The following is a 21567-nucleotide window of genomic DNA, read 5'->3' as shown; positions in this document are numbered from 1 at the left end:
TTTGCAATAAACAATGCTACAAACGCATCAACAGGACAAATACCTCACTTCGCCAACCTCGGAAGAATACCAAGAATGAGTTGGGAAACAGTCAAAAGAGAAGGAATATCAGAAGAAGCAATGATTCAATCAGCTTATATGCAATTGATGTATAAGATAATGTCAAGAGATATTATATGGGCAGAACAGAGAATGAAACGATACTACGATAATAAGCGCGAGGACGCACCAACCTTACAAGTGGGAGAGAGAGTTTACTTATTACGACGAACACCAGGATCAAAAACTTTCAACATTAAGAGTAAACGACCAAGCAACAAGCTCAACACAGTTAAATTTAGACCGTTCACGATCAAAGAAAAACTCGCTAACAACAACTACAAACTCCAGTTACCAACAAGAATGCGCATACACCCGATATTTCATATCTCATTATTGGAACCCATAAGAAACCCAGAAAACAGTGATGAAGAAGCAGATGGAAAAGAATATAAAGTCAAGAAACTACTCAAAAGAAAGTTAGAAAAGGGATAAATCTATTATTTAGTTAGATGGAAAGGATACAGACCAGAAGACGACACATGGGAACCTATCAGGAATTTGAATTACCCTAAGAAGATTCGGGAATTCCAGCAATCAGTTAGTCAAGGAAAGAATCATCCAAGATAGAAGGATCGAAAGCCTCGATATCGGCAGAAGAAGGGAACTTGAGCGCGGCAGCCAAGTTTTGACGAGCTCTAGAAGCCTCAGCCTCTTTTCGTTTCTCTGCCTCCCACTTTTTCCTCTCTTCCTCTTCCTTCTCCTCCAATTTTTCCAACTCCTCAACGTCTTTAATATCCCTCTGAAGGAATTCACCAGCCCGTTTCTTTAACAATTTTTGCTGTTTCCAAAGTTGAAGGATTTTGGTTAAGGCCTGTTCCTCTTCTTCCTGAAGATATTCTTGCGCCTCAGTAAGACGCTTCCACGCTAGCTTGGAAACAGGCATTTCAACACAGCGACAGTTTGTTGCGCGAATACACTCGTTACAACGTTTTGAGAACTCCGCACGAATACACGTCTTTCCTAATTCACTGCAACGTTTGCAAGGAAGTACGCAGGCGACACTAAACTGTTCGATTCGCGACAAGAGCGTGTTTTTCAGAATTGTCTTCTTTGACGACATGGTTAGCTCAGTACCACAACACGAGCATTTTGAGAATTAGAACGTACCTATGGCACAGATGGGAAACGCAGACTATTTATTGCGCTGTCGGGACGTCAGCCTTCAGAAGAGGGGATTGTCAGAAGAAATAAGAATCCGCAGTCAATGGATTGACTAGATAGTGTTACACTACTGCACTATGGAAGCGAGGATTATCCGTAACCAGTAGGGTTAGGGTATCAGAGATATCAGAGATATTCTATGATGGATATGATCTAAGCATCAGAGAAATCAGAGAAAGTCTATGATTTCTATGTTGATGATGGAATATATAAGGACGCTCATTACAGCATGTATTTAGTTTTATTCTATCGTCTTGAATTAACCGTGCTAAGTACCCCTTAGCTTTGACAACTTGAGTATACGTTCTTCTATCGAACCGGATATTCATCCTCTTATTAAGACTTTGCTTTCAAGAAGCCTTTCGTACTTAGAAGCCTTATAACTTCAGCGTGTTATAAGCTATCCGAGATATACTCGACGGTAGTTTGACCGAAGTTTCCGACATAAGGTTAATAATATGCACTAAATACCGCACATAACTTCCTAGATCATAAAATAAAGGACTAGCTCCTAACTTCTTCTGCAAGTTTTGAAATAATTGTAAGATTATCTACTCATTGTTGCTAGCATTGTTGCTAGTGATTAAAGGCAATTTATACTCAAGATTTAGTTTAATAAGTAAAGCTTTAACAGCTACAGCCAAGTTCTCACCACTATGTGGTCCATGGAGCTCTGTGAACTCTAGGACTTTCTCTCAATATTTAAATTCTTCTGTGAGCCAGTGGCCAATAATACTGAGGATTAGGAGGTGATTCTTGCTGGTCCAGACATCAAGGAATAGAGCGATTATTTTACACGTTGCTGTAAGCTCTTCTTTTAGTTTGACATATTGTAAGTCAAAGTCTTCTAAAAGACGCCATCAAAGTGTGTGATAAGAGGTAAATAGAAGTGAAACTCCTAGTATATCCTTGAACATTTGCTAAAAGGCTGGTAATTCAATGATTATAAAGGGCTGCTTGCTACTAACAACCCAGCGATAAAGATTCCTTTCAAGAAGTTCTTGAACTGTAAGTATGCCTGTACTGCCCTAGAGTTCAAGGATAGTAGACTTTGGTATAACAATAACTGGCTAAGAAGTAATAGGTGGTAGAATTCTATGCTTCTCCTTTAAATAAAGCCTCATGTTGGTGGTAGAGGTCTATCTTTTTAAGTCTATTGTAAACCAGTTGCATTGCTTCCCAATGTCTTTGCTAATAATACTATAATGTATTTCTCAATCTATAAGCTGCCTTTTTTTGTTCCTATTCTCAATCTATGCATTAGGGAACTCTCTTGTATGAAAATAACCCCATAATCATTCATTTTTTTATAGATTCACATGCGAAATTTGGGAACTTGCGGTATTAGTTGGAAGCTGAGATGCTGAGTCTGTAGGCAAAACTTCATCATCTAGAGATTCAATACAAGAATCTAGTCGAGCACTGGCTGCTGATGGAGTCGGATCAGGAGTTTGAGATGGAAATGATGGGCCTATTCCTGGATCTTGGGCTGTTGGACTCCTAGATAGCCTAGATGTCAAGTCTTCAGGAGGTCCATCGCTCCGATAGCCATCGTTTAGAGCGAGATAGTTCGGACGATTTCCACGAGTCTGCATTACCAGCGGAAAAGATCGAGATCTGTCGGCAAATCTATGGAAGGGAAAATAATAGAGGTATTTCAACGAGAAGACTGTGAGATGTCAAGAGCCTGTCGATATGAAGCAGGATTGATCATATTGGTACTATGTAGCGCAAATACCAAGCATAAGAAAGGGAAGGGAAGAAGAGTAAGAGACGAAGCTATCTTCAGCTGTTTGATCTCCTTTGTGTGTCACCTGATTGTTGCACGTGATATATTGCGAAGAATTATTCGCACAATGAAGACTTGCGAATAAAAAGAGCGAATATTATTCGCAATGTTTGTGAATTGCGAATGCGAATAACGAATATTGCTGATTACTGCGAATATTCGTATTCGCAACAGCCCTAGGTAGCTCCGGCCAGAAGCTTCACCTATTACCATAATCGGTAATAGCGTTTCTACGAGGAGCCCTAGCGGCGTTGTATTGGGATAACAAAGGGCTGCGGCGCACATATATGGCAGTCAAGCTGCGCGAGAGCCGCTGTTTCCTTCCTTTCCTTCTCCATGCTTGTTATTCTTGTCGATTTATACGGGTGGTATATTGGCATTGGCATTCCCTTTCCGTGAGATATCCTCACCTTTTCCAGCCTTGTTTTGTATACTGCTCATGGTTGGTTGATCAAGCTGCCTGAGTCCCTCCCGAGTCGGATTTGGATGGGACCTTAAATTATTAATGGTGCTCTTGGATGTCCGTGCTTTCTCTCTCTGTTCATATTCTTCGAGAGTCTTTAGATGGTATTGAGAAGTATTCGTAAACCGATAGTTTTTCTCGTCCGGGGTCGGAATAAGTATTAAAGGCGCAGTCTATGGGCGGAGAATCCAGTCCGTGGGAATCAGAATTCGACTCGTCCTTATCAATTTTTCACTGATCGCGAGCATCTCCTCACATGAGTGCTCATACTGTGCAGCTCTGTGAAGGAGTGTCCAAGCGTGAGCATCTTTGGCGTTGACTGTTTGACGAATAACCTACAGAGACATTCCAGGAATCGCTTGGTCTCATTCACTTTGTCATTCATGATAGTTAGTAACCCTTTTTACTTTTACCTCATCAACTGTGATAAATAGCCCTACGGATGTTCATATGCAAATTGCCATTACACATAAAGTATACTAAAATGATTGAAGACGTAGCAGCTCAAACTAATGGTAAAACGAAGACAAGGCTTTCAAGGACATCTAGTTGTAAACAGACAGCAATGATTAAACCATACATAACTAAGTATTAATCATAGTAATAAGTCAAATCTGTTACCTGATTATCATAGCACCACATTATTCCCCTCAATGTGCCTCCTACCTGCAGCCATGCAATCAATGTCCCATTCGGACTAGACTTTGGTTAGCCCCAACATGATATGTCTCGAACATATCAATTATTGGAGGATTAGATTAACCCACTTTTTACTTCTCACCAGGGACCCTGCAGGGCAGATAGCGAAACTCATGCAATCAGCCTTCAAGCCTTGTTAAGGTGTACGTAGTAACTAACATCAGAAACAAAAGATGGACCCAACTCACCCTTGCCCGTTAGGTACTGTATGTTTAGCCTCCGTAATCCTTGACAGCCATTCGCATCCACTGCCACCGTTCCACGGTTAGTAAGATCTAGGATAAAGAAATATATCTTTACCTAGTATGACTCATATAACGAAATCTAATATAGTTACCCCGAGTATCCAGCGACACTCTTCCAAATTCTCTCAATAAGGTTTGCCAATATTTCTTAGACTCATCTCCTTATATTGTATAGGCTCTGGAGCCCACACCCCCGGTTTCGGATCGCAAAAGTCTTCCTAAACCCATCTTCTGATAATGGACGAAAAAACGCAGTTGGCGAAGAATGATGACCCCAGTCACGCAGTAACAGTTAGCTACGACGCCATTCGCCCTCCTACTGAACCTTCAGAGAAGACCTCGGCCGAAAATGCTGGCGACGATCCGGTCGACAACGAACCAGTCATTACTGACCCTGAGCAAGCTGGACCGTCGACAAGAATACAAGTAGAACCTCCCCTGGACGGTGGTTATGGCTGGGTCTGTGTAATGTGTGTCTTCTTGGTCAATACCCACACGTGGGGAATCAATAGTGTAGGGCTCCGTGGCCTTCATGCAATGTTTGACTTGCTAATTTTGGTTGCAACCTGGCATATGGTGTATTTTTGGCACATTATCTGGCCACAAATACCTTTCCGAAGGCATCAGACCTAGACTTTGCCTTTATCGGAGGCCTTTCCCTTAGCATGGCCCAATTCATCGCTCCGGTCGCAACAATCACTACTCGAAAATCGGGGACAAAGACTACCTTGGTGTTGGGAATCATACTTCAAACCGCAGCATTACTAGGAGCGTCATGGTCGACCAAGATTTGGCAATTGTTTTTAAGTCAGGGCGTGTGTTTTGGATTCGGGATGGGAATGCAATTCAGTGCTACTGTTGGTATCATCCCACAATGGTTCGGCCGCCGACGCTCTCTTGCAAACGGTATTGCGACAGCGGGATCAGGGATTGGAGGCCTGATCTATTCGTTGGCTGCAGATACCATCATTCAGAGGTGGGGTACTGGCTGGGCTTTCCGAATCCTGGCTATTGTATCAGCTGCTGCCTCGGGCTTCTCCACCGTCATTATAAGGGATCGGAATAAGGCAATTGGGGCTGTTCAGATTGCCTTCCATGCCAGTCTTTTGAAAAGACCGGAGTTTCTGCTCACTTTAGCTTGGGGCTGTTTTAGCGTGCTGGGATATGTGCTCCTTCTTTTCTCATTGCCCGGCTACGCAAACGCCGTGGGCCTCACTGTTTCCCAAGGTTCGATTCTCGGTGCAATGTTTAACCTTGGAGGAGGCCTTGGCCGACCCGTTATGGGGTACGTTAGCGATATTTTTGGCCGTATAAACACCGCACTCGTTTGTACCTTCCTGGCTGGCCTTTTCGCTTTTGTAATCTGGATCTTTGGCAAAAGCTTTGGTGTCCTCGTCTTCTATGGTCTGATTGGCGGCGCTGTTTCCGCAACCTACACGACTACGGTTGCTCCGGTGGGCGCTGAGGTGGTTGGACTGAAACTCCTACCGTCTGCATTGTCTATTTTCTGGCTTTCAGTGGTCATACCAAGCACGTTTGCTGAACCAATCGCCCTTTGGTTACGAACCGACAACGGAACCAATTTCCTTCATGCCCAGGTATTTACGGGCTGTATGTACATGGGAGCAGCTATTTCCCTCTTGTTTGTGCGAGCATGGAAGATATCAGAATTGCAAGCAACTGGTTCTGATGGTGATCCTGCTAAATGGGAAGCGGAGATTAGGAACAATGACACCGTTCCTCCACAGCCCGTGATGGCCAGGACGACGAGCAAAGTTCCTAGTGTGGCGATCAAGGCAAAGGCTGCGAAGGCACTGTTTACGATGGCAAAGGTATAAACATCCATTATAACAGCCACCTTAACACCTCCAATTATGGGTCTGATGATGAAGACATCTTCTGGACGTGGCCGAGTCGATGCCCCTGGATATCCGCATAATATTCAAAAAAAAAAAGATTTTGGACATTAGGATTCCCTTCGGGTTAATTGCCATCAAGGTTGTTCAACAGATAATTGACACATGTCATTATCCTTATGGTTACGCTGAATCCGAAACACCATTCAGATGTAGCACTGTCGGCAACTCAATTGTTGGCTAGAGCCCCATTTGGTGGATCCAGTACATTTTGAGTGTCTAGGTACTTCATGAATGGTAGTTAATGTTAAGAATAGAAAAGTCGTCCTCGTAAGCAGCATTCAAAAATCTTTAGTTTACTAATTGCAAAAAGACCCCCTGCAATACAAATATTCACCTACCACCGGCTAATAGCCCGTGGTAAATCTGTCCTGGTAATTTAACCAGTAATGATGATAGTACCAACAAGATCAAGTCTCTAAGAATTCAATGGAGACAATAGAAGTGGAATAATGGGTAGCATCAAATTCTGCCAAAACAGGCATGATTTATGCATTAGGCTGAAACATTGACACGAAAATAGTTGCCCAAGTCTACCTAGGTACTAACGGCATGGGTTTGTTATCATGTCTCATCAGCTAGCTAGTAGCTCAGCCATATTTATTTCAGTAGCTAGTGGTAATTTACTCACAGATTCTGTGATGATGCTGCAGATAGCACAGTGCATACCGTAGTACTTGTCAAATTACCAAATTTACCTGGGTAGCCCAAGACTATTAATATTCCACCTATATGAGGAATCATGCCTTGATACAGGTCTTACACTTTAGCGTAGCTCGTCATCCTAAATTACACATTCTTGACCTCCGAATCTCGAACATGAGCCTATTCATTCGGTTTGCCTGCCGGTATGTGCTCAATGTGAGCCGCTCCATGCAGCTTGCTCTCTGCCAGCATGTTTTCTCCTTGAGCGGAATGATTTGCACCGCCAAATAAAACATCAATCTCTTCCAGTGACACATTCTTGGTTTCCGGGATGAAGAAGTACACAAAAGCGGCGAGAAGCATGTTGATTCCAGCAAAGAAATAAAACGCATAAAATCCATCATGCTTAAGGAAAGTTGGGAAGAATTGCTGGAAGATAGTGTTGGCGACATTTTGGGTCTGTGAGGCCATTCCTACTGCCTGAGCACGGACGTTCATGGAAAATACTTCTGATGTCCAGATCCAGACCGTGGCTCCCCAGGAAGGTTTGTCTGGGTTCGATTGTTAGTCCTTTATGTTTTCCCAAAAGCCATGAAGAGTTATGTAGACTCACAGAAGAAGATGAAAAAGAACAGCAAAAACACCAGCGCAATACCGACAGATTGTGTCTTAGCGCCGTTAGGTAAAGTCGGGGTTTCAGTTTCGACTGCTGCCACCATGATCATGACTAAACCCATTCCAATACCACCAACAATTAGAAGAAACTTGCGACCAAATCGATCAACCATCCAGATTGCATTGAGCGTAAACAGGATACCGAAAGTGGCATTCAAAGCATTGATCAACGCAATTTGACTAGCCGAAGAGAACACCTTTTGGTAGATGATGGTTGAATAAGAGTTCAACGATCCCTGTCCAGTCAGTTGCTGTCCAGCGTTGATCACCAATGCCAGAAGCAGACGCTTGCGAATGGAGTGATCCTTCCAGAGGGCACTGTATGAGCTCGAAATAGCCTCCTTTTCATATTCCAGCGCTCCGCGGATTTGTGTTAGTTCTTCTTCGACTTCCTCTTCGGTCTCACGTACACGTCGTAAGGCTGCCCGGGCTTTGTCGATATTATTATTCTTTTGGATGTACCATCGCGGTGTTCCAGGAATTGTGGGTAATAGAGTGAGGATGATGACAGGGACAAGGAGCTGAAAAATAACAACCATTTTCCAGTCCCATTCACCGAGGCGTGAAGTGTGTTTTGTGCATCCATAATTCACCCAGAAGCAGATAAACGACCCAACAGAGTAGAATGTCTGCCACAGAGTCATAATCTTACCGCGAATATGAGGGGGCGCAAGCTCGCCAATATAGATTGGACCGGAAGCTACAAATAAAATGTTAACAGCCTCTCTTCCATGGTGATGCGAGGAGTCACCTACTCAACGCAATACCCTGACCGATACCAATAAGACATCGCCCAGCCAAGAAACATCCAATGCTATGATACGGAGCGAAAGCTTGCATGAAAGTCGCGACGATGACAAACATACAACCAATGCCCATACCAACTTTACGGCCTAGATAATCGGAAAGAGGGCCTCCAAAAAAGAAACCTCCCACAATGGCTCCCACCGAGTAAACGGTGTTTATTGTGCCAATGAGGCTGGAACTCGGGTGGTTGAACCATGCTTTCCACCTGGCAGAGCCTTGGACTGAGTTGAAGACGGAGGCATCGTAACCGTACAAGACCATGCATGCTGCGGCAATGCATGAGATGTACCTGAAGAAATCGACAATGAGTCCACTGATAGATGAGATATGGATATCATACATACCAATTGTACACGCGTTTTGAGTGGAATGGAGTGACCGCCATTCTTCGCACGATGATTTCCTATTTCACAAGGAATCTTGTTATTTTTGAGGTCTTGTCTCAGTCTCGATCCTCTCTCATGGAACGATGCCTCGATTGCAAGAGGTTCGAGATCTGTGGTCAGAACAAAGGTATTTATCAATACTATATACCATAATATCATGCATATTATTGTGATAAGTAAACACGTGCCAAGGTAATATTTCACTTCACTTTTCTGGACTATGGCTTGTTTGATATCAATTTTTTCCACCACTCACAACGATTCCCCGGATTAGGGTTTTTGTCAGATCACCTCCGCAAAAACTCCAGTATGCGGGGAAACTTAGCTAATTGATAACTATGGAGTGATAGGAGCTGCTTATCGGTTTGCCTTCTGGCCAAATCTCAACATGCAATAATTATCCAGCCATACGTAAGGGTTGCATTCCTATGCTTCGCTTTTCTTAGATTATGGGGAGTTATCTAGATACTCCGGAGTTGATTTTTCATTCCGTACATCTTGCGAGCCTAGTCCAAGGGCGCTAATTGTGTTGTTTATCTCGAGAAAAGAGCACAATTGCGAACAAGGGGCCATAGCCACCCTTGCAAAAGTATCAACGTTTCCAATTCGGGTCTGAAAAAAGCCCACCAAGGTAGTCGCTTGCTATGAAACAACAGTAAGCTCTCCTAAATACTTCCTTTGTTACGATACACTGGCATTCATATAGCCTACCGGGTGCTGACAGGTTGGAGATAAACTAAAGAACCGCCGTAGTTGGCATAATTGATTGATATTTTGGTATTAAATCTAGGGACAATTGAACTTCCGACCTTCCTTCCTTGGATCTTGTCCTCCAACGTGATATGACTCGTGTGTGGTAATTAGCAACGTGTCTGCGATACTGATCTCTGTGGTTGAAAAACAAGTCATTGATATGGTATATGATTGAGGATCAACTTGATTGGTGGAAAAATATTGAACCTGGAGAATCCCGCATTCAACCACCACGGGGTAAATCCTAGCTTGTGCAAGGTCCATTTCTTCATTGTTACAAGTCATAAAACTATTTTTGCTATGAGCCGGTTCTCACTGTGTCTGCGACCTATTGGCTAGCGCGTTGAAATCAAGGTAGAGGCAATTCATGATCAGTTAGCATACAAGAGTCGGCGTCCGGCCATGACCTAGATCTTTGCACCAACAATTTCTGAATTTGAGTAAATCCTAGGTGTAATAGATATGCAACTAGCAATTTTATATTGAGATTGAACCATACATACTCAGCTTTCCATGATCGGCACTTTCCGTAACAAACACTCCAAATCATCATGTCAGTATCTACATACATCCCTGAGTGGCATGAGGGCAGACGAAGGCATCCAGAGTATTGCCCAGCGAGTACGAGTGTTTCGCAACACATATTCCATCTACATCCTTGCAGGTACCACTAAGTGAGACAAGGGCCCGAAACCAGCTCGTTTACCATCCGGTGTAGTAAACCAGCCTTCCATAATTACACGATCCCCATCCTCCAACCAGACGACTTTCTGACCTGCCACTGGGGGAAGATCAATACCTGCAGAAACGGCCTCAAAAAGGCATCCACACCCTACCGGTGATAATGGATCCCGTACGACTGGTGTCTATCAGTTGTTAGCATTTGGAATATCGCCATATCACAAATCTTGATATGTTGTTGTATATACAGTGCTTACAGGTGAAGAGTTGGTACCAGAACCCAGCAGATCGCCTGTATTTAGGCCACAGCCGCTTGAAGACTGGTAGGCAATCATTTGAAGGGAATCCCAGTGAGAGTCCCTGAGATATGATCTTGAAATTTTGACAGGGGCGAAGGAATTTCCTGTGATTCATTAAGAACTTCACATAATTTCAGTTGTTCAATTTCACTTACGGGACAAAAATACCGAAAACTCGATATCATATCCAGCGTGCTTATTTGGATCGCTTTGGAGATGGCTCTCAATGGGCAACTTATTCGCAGCAACTGGGCTGATTAGGCTACCTTGAAGCGCCTCAGGAGTCACCACCCAAGGAGAAACACTTGTTAGGAAACTTTTGGAATGAAATGGTCCAAATGGATGCATTTCGTAGCGCTGAGTATCCCGTGCCGACCAATCATTGAGAAGGACGTAGCCAAAGACATGTTTCCAAGCATCTTTGGCAGGGACTACATGCCCGGGTGCTACAGGATGGGAGATAAAACAACCAAGTTCCATCTCAAAATCAAGTTTCTGTGACGGCTGCAATTTGACATGACCATCACTCGATTCAGGTGGGAGAAAGAATCCCTTGGGACGAATCACGTCGGTGCCGGACACCGTTACGGATGATATACGACCGTTGTAAGCCATCGGATACTCCCAGAATGCTGGCGGAATGGGTACATTCAGTCCTTTGCCGGCCTGTTGATTCATTGATGTGTTTTAGTGGATACGATGCATTGATATCATCGACTAGAGGCTCACAGTTTCAGCGTGCACTACCGACGTATAGAAATCTGTATAGTCAGTTAATCTCATCGGCAAATGCATCTTCCCCTCGTCTATGGGAAGTAATGCTTCCGATTGTAAAGTATGGTCTGTGAAAATGAGGGACTCAGGGTCGCTCAAATTGTCGATAATACTTTGTCGGACGTGATGGCGGACTGCAATTGGTAACGCGGCGAATTCATTGAGGACTGGCTATTCATACGACAGTCTTCAGTTAAAGATCTCTGACATTCACCGCTAGAAAGCGTTTCTAACGGAAGGTTGATGATAGCTCACCTGCAGGAAAACCCCTTGGAGCAAATTTGCATAACCTTCGTCTTTGAAGATACCGTATCGAAGCAGCGCATCAAGGTCGATGATCCAATTTTGCACTGCTGTGGCTGCTCGTGGCGTCTGAATTCAATTGGCAGACAATCAGTGACTACTACGCAGGTATTTAGAGCACAGGGTGAAATAACGGACCTTGCTATCAGTACTGTATATTCCGAAAGGAATATTGTATAATCCAAACGGACTGTCGATGGGTATATCAACGGGGTATTTGAAGGCAGACATTGCTAGGCCTCGCAGAGATTCCGATAATCGTTGATTTATGATTTGCTCAGTAAACAAGATAATGCGCAGCAAGCGGTTCTCAGTTAAACATAAATACTCTTTTGTTTTAGGAGGAATGTTTTGTGTCGCTTGTTACAAGAATGAATAGGAGGGCATCGTCGGTGAACGAAACATGCCAGGATTGTGTCGCGAACCACCATGACCGGGCCGAAGGTATTAATCCAATGAGAGTGTATTTAATGCAAGATTTGTGTGACCCCAATTGGGACATATATACATTGGTTATTTTATATTATCAAGGATTAGTCTGGTATTAGGTGGCTACTGTAAAGATCAAATCGGACCAAAGAACGGTCTATTCTTTATTACCTAGGTAGACATGTAGATAAAACAACAAAATTTTGTATAAAAAAACAAAAGCCAAAAAGCATTCGGATTTCTATGACATCGTTGTTCCTATAGTGTCTATAAGGTACCTGGGTAGTGCATGCTTCGCTTAGAGTAAGGGCTAGGGAGGGCTGATTCCTTGATTACCTGGAGTTCTTTGCATATTTGTAGTTGACACATCCAATGTCTTCGGAATAATAATCCTCCTGGAAATTCGGAGGCAAGGCAATTCATCCACACATTTGAACTTCAAGGGGCAAGGAATACGTGCATAGATCCAACGTGGGACAAACCTGCAATCATCTGTACTATAAAACAAGCAGACGTTTGAGTGCAAACATAGTCAGCATGAAGACCTCGAGAGACCTGATAGAATCTCCCCGGATGGGTAAAAGTTCGAAGCCAGACTGCTTGTTCATTCCAGGCTCTTTATCATTCATGCATTATGTAGAATTTATGTATACAATGCATGGATTTCCCCAATGCCACGGTCTCCTGGCGTGCTTTACTACTAAGAGGACCTTGAAAATTACAAGAAAAGGCGCTATTCTTACTGAAAGAAATGTCTATCATTATATCGTAGCCTATCGGATTTTATAAATAGCGTATATACAACAAATTCCAAGGCGTTTTAAGGAATCTCATAAAGTCGAGCTGGGTATATCATGAAGAAGTGGTACATGCGCTTGAAGGGCAATAACCATGGTTACAGCAGAAACTGCAGAGCCCCAAGTACGAATCATCCTCACTCGAAAGAGGTATGCCATTGATACCATAGGTCGGAGGCGTTGGGACCGGGGTACCTGATGAAGTACACGTGCAAGGCCCGGGAGGACAGTATCCATAACTGCAAGCAAAGTTACACAACCCGACATAATTTCCTTGCCCTATACCTCTGACACAAACCGTAGTAGTTGCAACAGCCGCTGCAAACGTCTCGGACTGTGCGGATGTGGTTTTTGTCTGCGTGTATGTGACCGTAACGACTGCTGTTACTGTAGGCACCACTACTGCTGCTTTATGAGTTCCGCCAACAGCACCCCCGACAATGATACCAACGGCCAGAAGACTGGCTATGACTCCAAATACAATCCAAAAAGCTCTCTGCGGCATGCCACATATTGTTATTCGGGTCGGCGCTCTTTTATTCTCATTGGCCGTAGCGGTCGGGGCCTCGGATCCTGAACCTGTCGTGGGATGGATGGTTTCGCTATTTGAACCTAGAGTATTGTCAATTGTGGTTTCGTCTATCAAACAAAGTCTGCGTATTGCAGCGCACTGGGTGGGCTTACCATGTCCCGAAGACATCCAATTAGGATAGAATGACCTCCGAACCTCCGACACTCTTCTATAGTGTTCAAGATTGCTCGGAGGGACCACTTCTAGAGTACTGAAAGCATTGGCTGATTTCTCGTCAATACTATAACCGTGGCTGCCTTCGGACGGTGAGGTAGGCTCGGAAGCCTCGGGAGAATGCATTCTCGTATGTTTGCTGATTCTTTACAGAATTTGAAATTGCCGAGTATCTTTCAATCTCGGTTCATTAGTCGTAATCACAAAAGAATTATCCATAACTCTGTCAAAGTCATGACGATAAGTAGATTCCAAATATCCCAACGGGATTCGCAATGGTGACAAATTTTCGGCTTGCAAACATCCATCTATCAGGTGACAAATCAAGTGAGCACGCATGTCTGGCTGAGTCCTGTGGTATATTAGACACAATTAATTGAATCAATAATATATTTCTTACCGGAACCATAGGGAAACTAGGCCAGAAAATCATTTTATCTCCAACACGAACTGCTGAACTTGGGTTAGACGGGTGAGAGTTCTGGACCCCAACAAGCTCTTACTAAACTCGATTCTATAGTCATCATAATCCCGCCCACCAGTCTCCAGTCTGTCCTTCAGGCACTAAAGATGTCAAAACATGAACGCCACAATCGTTTTGCGTTAGAGCTTTGTATGAAGTACAGAGCTAGTGTCAGATTCCGCCAATTAAAGAAGAGTGATTGCCCAGGGGCTTGATGAAGGCAGAATCAGTGTTCATGCTACATGGCCAATTCGAGCGTTGGGTTAGTATTGGCTTACCTTTTATTAGATGGCAAAATCTAATAAGGACAGCTAATCCAACAAGCTTACCGAGCCAGAAATACTGAACTCCTAATACTGTGACTGATCTTAAGAACTAGGGGGATGCGCTAGTGCGCACGGATAAACTATATCCCATTCCGCTGCCGAGGTGTTGCCTAGTTAGGGAATAAGATACCGACAGTTAAGTTTACAGAACACCTGGGCTGACGCCCATGTTGGTCCTTCAAGAGGAAGCCTTCTTAGGGAATGGTTGTCAAACAGAGGATGTCTCGTTTTCTTCATCTTAAATAAGACTAATGCTTTCAGAGTAGGTTATAGTTAGAACATTCCGATTACTACTAAGTAGTAGTTGTTGGGTTTCTCTGTATCGCTAAACCGAACTTCTAGGCCGTCTATTCATTGTAAAAAGATTGTCCATTCTGAACACTATCAAGCACACAATAAGTGTTCAACCAATGCAAATCCACGTCCATTACGACTTGCTGCTCTATGAACTACCACCTAGTCAGGTCCCTAGAGGCTGGGTAAGGGGTGAGGTTTGTCTGGGGTCATCTTAGGTGCAAAATGCAAATGGTTGTCGCTGACTTCTAATCAGACTCCAAGGTCACCCTTCGGAATATATAAAATGCCTGTTTATTATGTTAGGGCTAACCAACTCGGCCAAACAGCTTCAGGTTCGCGCTTACTAGATGATCTACTGGAGTCTGGTAGTATGTGACCAGTCTGGAAAGGTCTTCCAAAATTCATGAGGTCAGATATCTTAATATATTCATGGACATTGAGTCGTATGGTATACAAAATCTCCCATGATTGCCAAGGATATAAGGATTCTGGAAGAGTGGCAACAATCACCTGGGCAGACTTAGGAGCAGCTAATGCAAACCGGGCATTGTTATATCTTTTGGTTGCGCCGCCGTCGACACTAAACTAATAACTCAATATCTTTGATTTCCGGGTATTTGTCACGTATCATCTCAAACTTTTGCGTGAGGCTAATGGGTCCTAGATTCGCAAACCCTGGGAACGAGAAGACGAAGTGCTTGAGGAAGAGGATATCATGGATGTATTGCACCGTGTCATCTCCCAGTGCATGACAGAGATGCAGGACAACATCGGTGATTGTATTTGCAATCTCAAAAAGCTTTTCCAATAAACCAGAGCCGTGAATGCCTACCGATTCTCTGGGAATCGTTACCAGGAATTGGCGGAGCTGGTTCGACAGCTGCAAGGGGAAGGAAAGCGAGAGCAACATCGAGGGTGTTGCTGAGGATGATAGTAGAATGTTGGAGAGAGCAATTTGCCACGTCAAGGTACGCAGCCAATGTCGCGTGATAATCAGATCAGCCTGCCATATCATGGGTAATCGCGACACTTCCGTGATCCACTCAGGATTGTCCAATTGCTGCTGCTTATTCGCAACCCAGTCGGGCGTCACAGTCGAGCGATCTCCGAGCCAGAAATCAAGGAATTGTGGGTCAACAATGCTGAAGTTTTTGATGGTCTTATTGAAACCCTCTTCCAACTCAGCGTCGATGGATGGGTCATGATCCGGGAGAGCTGACAAAGGTGGCAAACATGGGGGACGATAATAGGTCAGAGCCGTAAAACGTTCATGAATGAAGCATTCCCAATATGCACGCTGTCGACGGCATCTCTCTTTGTCTTCCAAATCTCGCATCCCGTCCTTTTCGTGAATGCGTAGCATATAGACCAACGAAATGGCTTCCCGGAGGTACAAAAACCCGAGGTCAAGTTTGCGCAATCCTACGAAGCACATCTGCGTAAACAACGAGCGCATCACAGTCACGATTGAGGGCTTAGAGTTGAATTCAAAAGGACTCCGTAGCTCCAACGAGCGAGTCAGTAGCGTTGCGATCCGTTCACTTGTCTCGGGAGCACGTTGCACTGGCTCACTGCATGTCAGGTTAAGCGTCACTGCCGCAAAGACATACACAAATGAGGCCATATCACGGTGCGTATCTATTTGAAAAATCATTTCGCGAATCTCAGCGGCCGTCACGACAGGACTCATCGGGTAGACGTATCGATCATATTTATCGAGTTGTTCCAGGAAGAAAGTCGGGGTTGAATGGGAAGTGATCACACCATCTTCATTCAGTCGCGGCGCAAGGCCATTTCTTACTTTTGTGCCGTTATTGGGAGCATGCAATTCCCTACATTCAGCAATGATTCGCCCTCGACCGACAGTCTTCTTTCGCGAACGTCGGGCCGGGCTAGCAGCGTAGATGCAAGGAATCCCCGTGTGGGTGCATTGCTGACAGCGCGGTTGGCCGTTGCAACGCACTTTACGCCGCTTGCACGGCTCACAGGCTTGAGAAGTGCGTTGCATATGATGTGAGTCAATGAGTGGTGTCAGTGGTGGGCTCAATGGAGAGTTGCGGAGATAAATTGAGGGGGAAGAGCTAATAGTAAGTATGGGGCCCGCATCATTGACCAGCCTTTTCTTCTTTCCCCCTCCTTTCTCCATTAATTTGAGTTCCTCAACAGAGAAAGCACACCACGAACCTTGAGTATAGCATTTCTTATGGACCAGATAAGTGATGTATCGAGAAGTATGACGATGGATAGAGCGTTTGCTAACATTTGCAATTTATATATGGCTGTACACTTTGTACAGATACAAATGAGTCAACGAAAACTCCCCACTTCTCATGGTTCTATGCTGTGAGCATTTGACAGACCAACAAACTATTCGGATACTTTTGCTAAAGTTCTCCTCAACCTCTATATACTCTATCCTAACTCATACTCAAAGTCAACAAGTACACCCGACCCTCGTACGCCTGGAGCTCCTCCAAACTCTCCCCATCTCCATTCTGAATGAGAAGCTTGTAGTCCCTTCCTAGCCGATTGACCAGATCAACTTTCTGTGTCTTGGATGTGAAGTTTAGCGCCACAACCAGCTTTCTGTTACCCTCTCCTACCTTCTCAAATAGAAAGACGGACTCGCCCTGAGGATCAGTATCCTGGAAAACTCCGCAGGCAAACACATCTGGATAGTTCCGCCGCAATCTCAGCATCTGTCTCCAGAATGCCAATACCGATTGTCCATCGAGATTCTGCCTCTTCACATTCAGAGACTGATGGTTATCGTGTACGCGCATCCATGGCGTGGCCTCTGGGGTGGTGAATCCGGCATTGGCCGTACCATCCCACTGCATTGGCAACCGGGCATGATCGCGCGCCAGGTGTTGCAAAGCAACCTTAGCCTTAGCCAGCGCGATTGGGTCGTCATTTGTTGTCTCGCGCACAAAACGATAGAAGTTGATACTCTCCACATCCTTGTACTCGTTAATCGGCCAAGATGATGGCGCGTTCACCATCCCAATCTCCTGACCCTGATAAAGGTACAAAGTCCCGGATAGGCTCGCCACGAACATGGATAGCATTTTTGCGCTTCTCGCCCAGAGCTCAGGTGTTGTATCGTCACCCCAGCGTGAGACTGACCGCGCCTGATCGTGGTTCTCAAGAAAGGCCGTGCTCCAGCCATCGGTTGTTCCATCCATCAACCGCTGCGTGACAAGTGTGCGCTGTCGCAACTGCGGTAGTTTCCAGTTGCGCGGCACCGTGTCATATCGCAGAGGCTGGCCGGCACCCAGGTCAACAATCTCAAATTGAAAAACCATGCTCAACTGCTTCTCCTTCGCTGAGACGTATCTCAGTACATCCCCCACCTCAGGGCAATGTGGAAGCTCTCCGACAGTCATGGCGTTATATTTGAGTAGCACTTGGCCCATCTCACGAATGTACTCGTGGATTCGTGGGCCATTGCAAAATAGATGATGGGCTGACTGCCATTGCAGGCTCGCGTCGGTCACGGGAGCGTCTGGAAAGTCTGACGGCTTGCTGTACATATTGACTGTGTCGACACGGAAACCGTCTATGCCCTTGCGCAACCAGAACTCCATTGCGGACTCGTAGATGGCGGCACGAGTGGCAGGATTTTCCCAATTAAGATCTGGTTGCTGCGGAGCAAACAAATGCAAGTAGTACTCTTGAGTCTCCTCATCCCATTCCCACACACTACCACCGAAACAACTACGCCAATTGTTGGGAGGCCGTCGAGTCCCGTCCGCGTCATACTTGGCTGGCCGCCAGATATACCAGTCGCGCTTGGGACTGTTTTTGGATGAGCGTGACTCTTTAAACCATGCATGTTCGTGCGAGGTATGATTGATCACAAGATCAAGCAATATCTTCATACCCCGCTCGTGGCAAGCCTCAATGAGAGCTTCCACGTCCTTCACGGTGCCGTAGGGGGGATAGACGGCCTCATAGTTGGAGATATCATATCCCATATCATGCTGCGGACTGTCATACATGGGACACAGCCAAATGGCATCAACACCCAGCGACTCAATGTAGTCCAGCTGCGCATGGATACCAGGAATGTCGCCAATTCCATCGCCGTTCGAGTCTTTGAAACTCGCAGGATAGATTTGGTAAACGGTTGCATTTTTCCACCACGACATGGTTGCTCCTTGGGGCACAGTCTATATCAATATCGAATAGAAAAGGCGAGGAGAAGGTGAATTAAATCAACGAAAAAGAAAAAGCGAAAAATGGAAAATACGAACAAAAGAAAAAGAGTAACGAGACTGCAGCAGTGCTGCTTCTCGCCTCTTTATCATGGCATATCCCATGCGCTGAGCACACTCGTTGTTCCCTGACTACGAGGCCATTGGCCCAACGTCGGTCCGATATCACGAACGACCCTTTTTGGCAGCTCGCTTTTACCCCTCTCAGCGCCAGCCTCCAATTGGGTGCATGTCGGGCCGAGAATATTGGCTTTAATACGAAGTATTTATTGGTCAATTCGTTGGAATAACTCGCTTGCGCTATTGGTTAAACCGTATATGGGCCCGTAGACTAAAACTTGGGGAAAAAAGCCATTAGGGTTACAAACCCAATGAGATCCAACATGGCTCTTGCGGGCAGCGCCACCTCCCCATGGGGAAAGCTACTGGGGAATGCTTCTAGGCCGAATGTACCACGTGATACCACATCCAATATTCACTGAAGGTAATCTGATTTGTCCAATGTCGGACCGCACGTCGCACGCTCTTTGTCCGAGAAGGACTTCAATTGGATGAATTTGAGGAGAGTAAAGGTAAAAAAAAAATATTCAACCGAAGTAGCGATGTCGCATAGAAGAGGTTTACATTCAGGTATAGTTACGCGGCCATGTGATGCGAGCGTCTATAAAGCATGTCACATCCCCCGGGGTTCAGGACTTGGACATCCCTTGGAAAGACAACAAGTCTGCCTACATCTTATCTCTCAAACTACTTCACTATTCTCAGAATGTCGAACCTTGAACAGGGATGTGTGCCTAGCAAGGAGCTCACAGCTCAGCTGGAACACGACGCTCACCGCGCCGTAGAGGCAGAGCATAAGATGAGTCTGTGGCAGAGTCTGAAAACCTATCCGCACGCTGCCGGCTGGTCAATCTTGCTTTCGACGGCAATCGTCATGGAGGGATACGACACGACTCTGATCAGCAACCTGTACGCGTACGAGTCATTTCAACGCACGTATGGTGTCAAAGGGGCCGACGGCAAGTACCAGCTGACAGCAGCGTGGCAGTCAGGCCTGAGTAATGGAGCCCTAGTAGGCGAAATCCTTGGTTTGATGCTCAACGGTATCATCGCGGAGCGCTTCGGTTACCGCAAAAGTCTCATTGGTGCCTTGATGCTCTGTATCGCATTCACCTTTATCATTTTCTTCTCCGCCTCCTTACCAGTACTTCTTGTCGGCGAAATCTTCATCGGCATTCCTTGGGGTGTCTTTCAAACCATCACCACCACCTATGCGGCCGAAGTCTGCCCCGTTGTCTTGCGACCATACCTGACGACGTATGTCAACTTGTGTTGGGTGTTTGGGCAATTGATCGCCTCGGTAAGTGATGGCAGCTTTTATCTGTTGCTTCTTTCTAATAATTTAATAGGGTGTTTTGAAAGCAATGCAGGCCAGAACCGACGAATGGGGCTACAAGATTCCTTTCGCGCTGCAGTGGATGTGGCCAGTGCCCCTTATTATTGGGATTGCACTCGCTCCAGAATCTCCCTGGTGGCTGGTACGCAAGGGCCGTCATGAAGATGCGCGAAAGGCGCTGCAACGCCTGACAGTGCCCGAGCGTGATCCGGACTTCAACGCGGACGAGACCATTGCGATGATACGGAGCACAAACGAGATGGAGAAACAATGGTCTGAAGGTGTCTCGTACTGGGACTGCTTTAAGGGGGTAGACCTGCGGCGGCTCGAGATCGTCTGCGTAACATGGTCTATCCAAACGCTGTGCGGCAGTACCTTCATGGGCTACTCTACCTACTTTTACGAGCAGGCTGGACTTGCAACTAGTAATTCTTTTACTATGTCGATCGTTATGTACGTGATGGGCGCAATTGGTACGGTGACATCGTGGCTACTGATGGGGAAATTGGGCCGACGGACCATGTACCTGTCTGGCCAAGCAACAATGGCTCTGCTACTTTTCATCATCGGCCTACTAGGACTTGTTTCGCCCAACAACTCCGGAGCGCAGTGGGCAATTGGCAGCATGCTGTTGGTGTACACATTCGTATATGACGCGACTGTAGGTCCTGTTTGTTACTCACTGGTCTCGGAGTTGCCATCGACGCGGCTACGACAGAAGACGGTTGTTCTGGCACGCAATACGTACAATATCGTGGGCATCGTTACCAACATCTTGACGCCACGAATGTTGAATCCAACTGCATGGAACTGGAGGGCCAAAACGGGTTTCTTCTGGGCGGGCTCGTGTTTGCTCTGCTTGGTCTGGACGTACTTCCGCTTGCCAGAGCCCAAAGGCCGCACATACGCTGAACTGGATCTGCTTTTTGAGCAAAAAGTACCCGCTCGCAAATTCAAAACTACAGTTGTCGATCCATTTGCCGCCCAGTCGCAATCAGAGGAAAAGATTAGTAAGATTGAGCACGTTGAAGTGGCGGAGAAGATCTGATGTTCTGTTATATAGGTAGTGTGTGAAGGTTCAGCTGGCGATTGATATAACAATAACGTTAGTAAACTTGCCCTTGAATAATTGCGCTTTAATGAAAAATAAGCAGTGATGCTGGCGGGCAGTTAGTCAGTAAGAGTACCATACTCCATCT

At 45.4% G+C, this 21567-nt stretch overlaps 7 protein-coding genes across 8 annotated transcripts, besides 3 other annotated features; 2 read left to right on the top strand and 5 right to left on the bottom strand.

Annotated features, from left to right (window-relative positions):
* Positions 1–81: part of a mobile genetic element that runs on past the window's edge.
* Positions 1–285: part of a mobile genetic element that runs on past the window's edge.
* A 355-nt stretch (positions 286–640) lies between these two features.
* Positions 641–1266, bottom strand: TSTA_041870 (uncharacterized protein; the record flags this gene model as incomplete). Of its 2 annotated transcripts, none has more annotated exons than XM_002484620.1 (2): positions 1210–1266; positions 641–1147 (listed from the first exon to the last, which is right to left on the bottom strand). In XM_002484620.1, the coding sequence occupies exon 2, from the start codon at positions 983–985 to the stop codon at positions 641–643; it is 345 nt and encodes a 114-aa protein (XP_002484665.1). In that variant the 5' UTR covers positions 986–1147; positions 1210–1266. The 2 variants fall into 2 exon arrangements, with proteins under 2 accessions (XP_002484665.1, XP_002484664.1); XM_002484619.1 differs by having other exon boundaries at positions 641–1150; positions 1210–1247.
* Positions 1267–1664: 398 nt separating this feature from the next.
* Positions 1665–2471: a mobile genetic element.
* Positions 2472–4696: 2225 nt separating this feature from the next.
* On the top strand, positions 4697–6403 carry TSTA_041860 (MFS transporter (Mch2), putative; the record flags this gene model as incomplete). Its single annotated transcript, XM_002484618.1, has 2 exons — positions 4697–5035; positions 5080–6403. 2 exons carry the CDS (start codon positions 4697–4699, stop codon positions 6295–6297), a joined length of 1557 nt encoding a protein of 518 aa, XP_002484663.1. The 3' UTR covers positions 6298–6403.
* A 675-nt stretch (positions 6404–7078) lies between these two features.
* Positions 7079–8993, bottom strand: TSTA_041850 (MFS sugar transporter, putative). The gene is made up of 4 exons (XM_002484617.1): positions 8847–8993; positions 8451–8791; positions 7634–8395; positions 7079–7571 (listed from the first exon to the last, which is right to left on the bottom strand). The coding sequence occupies exons 1-4, from the start codon at positions 8885–8887 to the stop codon at positions 7201–7203; spliced, it is 1515 nt and encodes a 504-aa protein (XP_002484662.1). The 5' UTR covers positions 8888–8993; the 3' UTR covers positions 7079–7200.
* Positions 8994–10079: 1086 nt separating this feature from the next.
* Positions 10080–12014, bottom strand: TSTA_041840 (2-hydroxyhepta-2,4-diene-1,7-dioate isomerase, putative). The gene is made up of 6 exons (XM_002484616.1): positions 11837–12014; positions 11651–11767; positions 11351–11566; positions 10777–11287; positions 10580–10725; positions 10080–10507 (listed from the first exon to the last, which is right to left on the bottom strand). The coding sequence occupies exons 1-6, from the start codon at positions 11927–11929 to the stop codon at positions 10292–10294; spliced, it is 1299 nt and encodes a 432-aa protein (XP_002484661.1). The 5' UTR covers positions 11930–12014; the 3' UTR covers positions 10080–10291.
* Positions 12015–12908: 894 nt separating this feature from the next.
* On the bottom strand, positions 12909–13996 carry TSTA_041830 (uncharacterized protein). Its single transcript, XM_002484615.1, has 2 exons — positions 13609–13996; positions 12909–13536 (listed from the first exon to the last, which is right to left on the bottom strand). Exons 1-2 carry the CDS (start codon positions 13793–13795, stop codon positions 12980–12982), a joined length of 744 nt encoding a protein of 247 aa, XP_002484660.1. The 5' UTR covers positions 13796–13996; the 3' UTR covers positions 12909–12979.
* A 1339-nt stretch (positions 13997–15335) lies between these two features.
* TSTA_041820 (maltase) lies at positions 15336–18978 on the bottom strand (the record flags this gene model as incomplete). The annotated part of the gene is made up of 2 exons (XM_002484614.1): positions 17184–18978; positions 15336–16939 (listed from the first exon to the last, which is right to left on the bottom strand). Exons 1-2 carry the CDS (start codon positions 18904–18906, stop codon positions 15336–15338), a joined length of 3327 nt encoding a protein of 1108 aa, XP_002484659.1. The 5' UTR covers positions 18907–18978.
* A 760-nt stretch (positions 18979–19738) lies between these two features.
* On the top strand, positions 19739–21450 carry TSTA_041810 (sugar transporter, putative; the record flags this gene model as incomplete). Its single annotated transcript, XM_002484613.1, has 2 exons — positions 19739–20332; positions 20382–21450. The coding sequence occupies 2 exons, from the start codon at positions 19739–19741 to the stop codon at positions 21414–21416; spliced, it is 1629 nt and encodes a 542-aa protein (XP_002484658.1). The 3' UTR covers positions 21417–21450.
* Positions 21451–21567: the final 117 nt, after the last annotated feature.

This window comes from Talaromyces stipitatus, genomic scaffold, assembly GCF_000003125.1.
Source record: "Talaromyces stipitatus ATCC 10500 scf_1105507295515 genomic scaffold, whole genome shotgun sequence".
In the NCBI taxonomy this organism is placed as follows: Eukaryota; Fungi; Ascomycota; class Eurotiomycetes; order Eurotiales; family Trichocomaceae; genus Talaromyces; species Talaromyces stipitatus.
This window is presented reverse-complemented; position numbering and strand designations above follow the sequence as displayed.

What these genes read in the sequence shown, in the direction of transcription:
- TSTA_041840 (XM_002484616.1), bottom strand. Translation starts at nt 11,929, where the DNA reads ATGTCTGCCTTCAAATACCCCGTTGATATACCCATCGACAGTCCGTTT. An exon ending in TATACAGTACTGATAGCAAG is followed by an intron (nt 11,768 to 11,836) that starts GTCCGTTATTTC and finishes AATTGAATTCAG; the next exon opens with ACGCCACGAGCAGCCACAGC. An exon ending in CTGGTACCAACTCTTCACCT is followed by an intron (nt 10,508 to 10,579) that starts GTAAGCACTGTA and finishes AACAACTGATAG; the next exon opens with ACACCAGTCGTACGGGATCC.
- TSTA_041830 (XM_002484615.1), bottom strand. Translation starts at nt 13,795, where the DNA reads ATGCATTCTCCCGAGGCTTCCGAGCCTACCTCACCGTCCGAAGGCAGC. An exon ending in TTGGATGTCTTCGGGACATG is followed by an intron (nt 13,537 to 13,608) that starts GTAAGCCCACCC and finishes ACAATACTCTAG; the next exon opens with GTTCAAATAGCGAAACCATC.
- TSTA_041850 (XM_002484617.1), bottom strand. Translation starts at nt 8,887, where the DNA reads ATGGCGGTCACTCCATTCCACTCAAAACGCGTGTACAATTG. An exon ending in CGGTCAGGGTATTGCGTTGA is followed by an intron (nt 8,396 to 8,450) that starts GTAGGTGACTCC and finishes TTTTATTTGTAG; the next exon opens with CTTCCGGTCCAATCTATATT. An exon ending in GTTCTTTTTCATCTTCTTCT is followed by an intron (nt 7,572 to 7,633) that starts GTGAGTCTACAT and finishes AATCGAACCCAG; the next exon opens with ACAAACCTTCCTGGGGAGCC.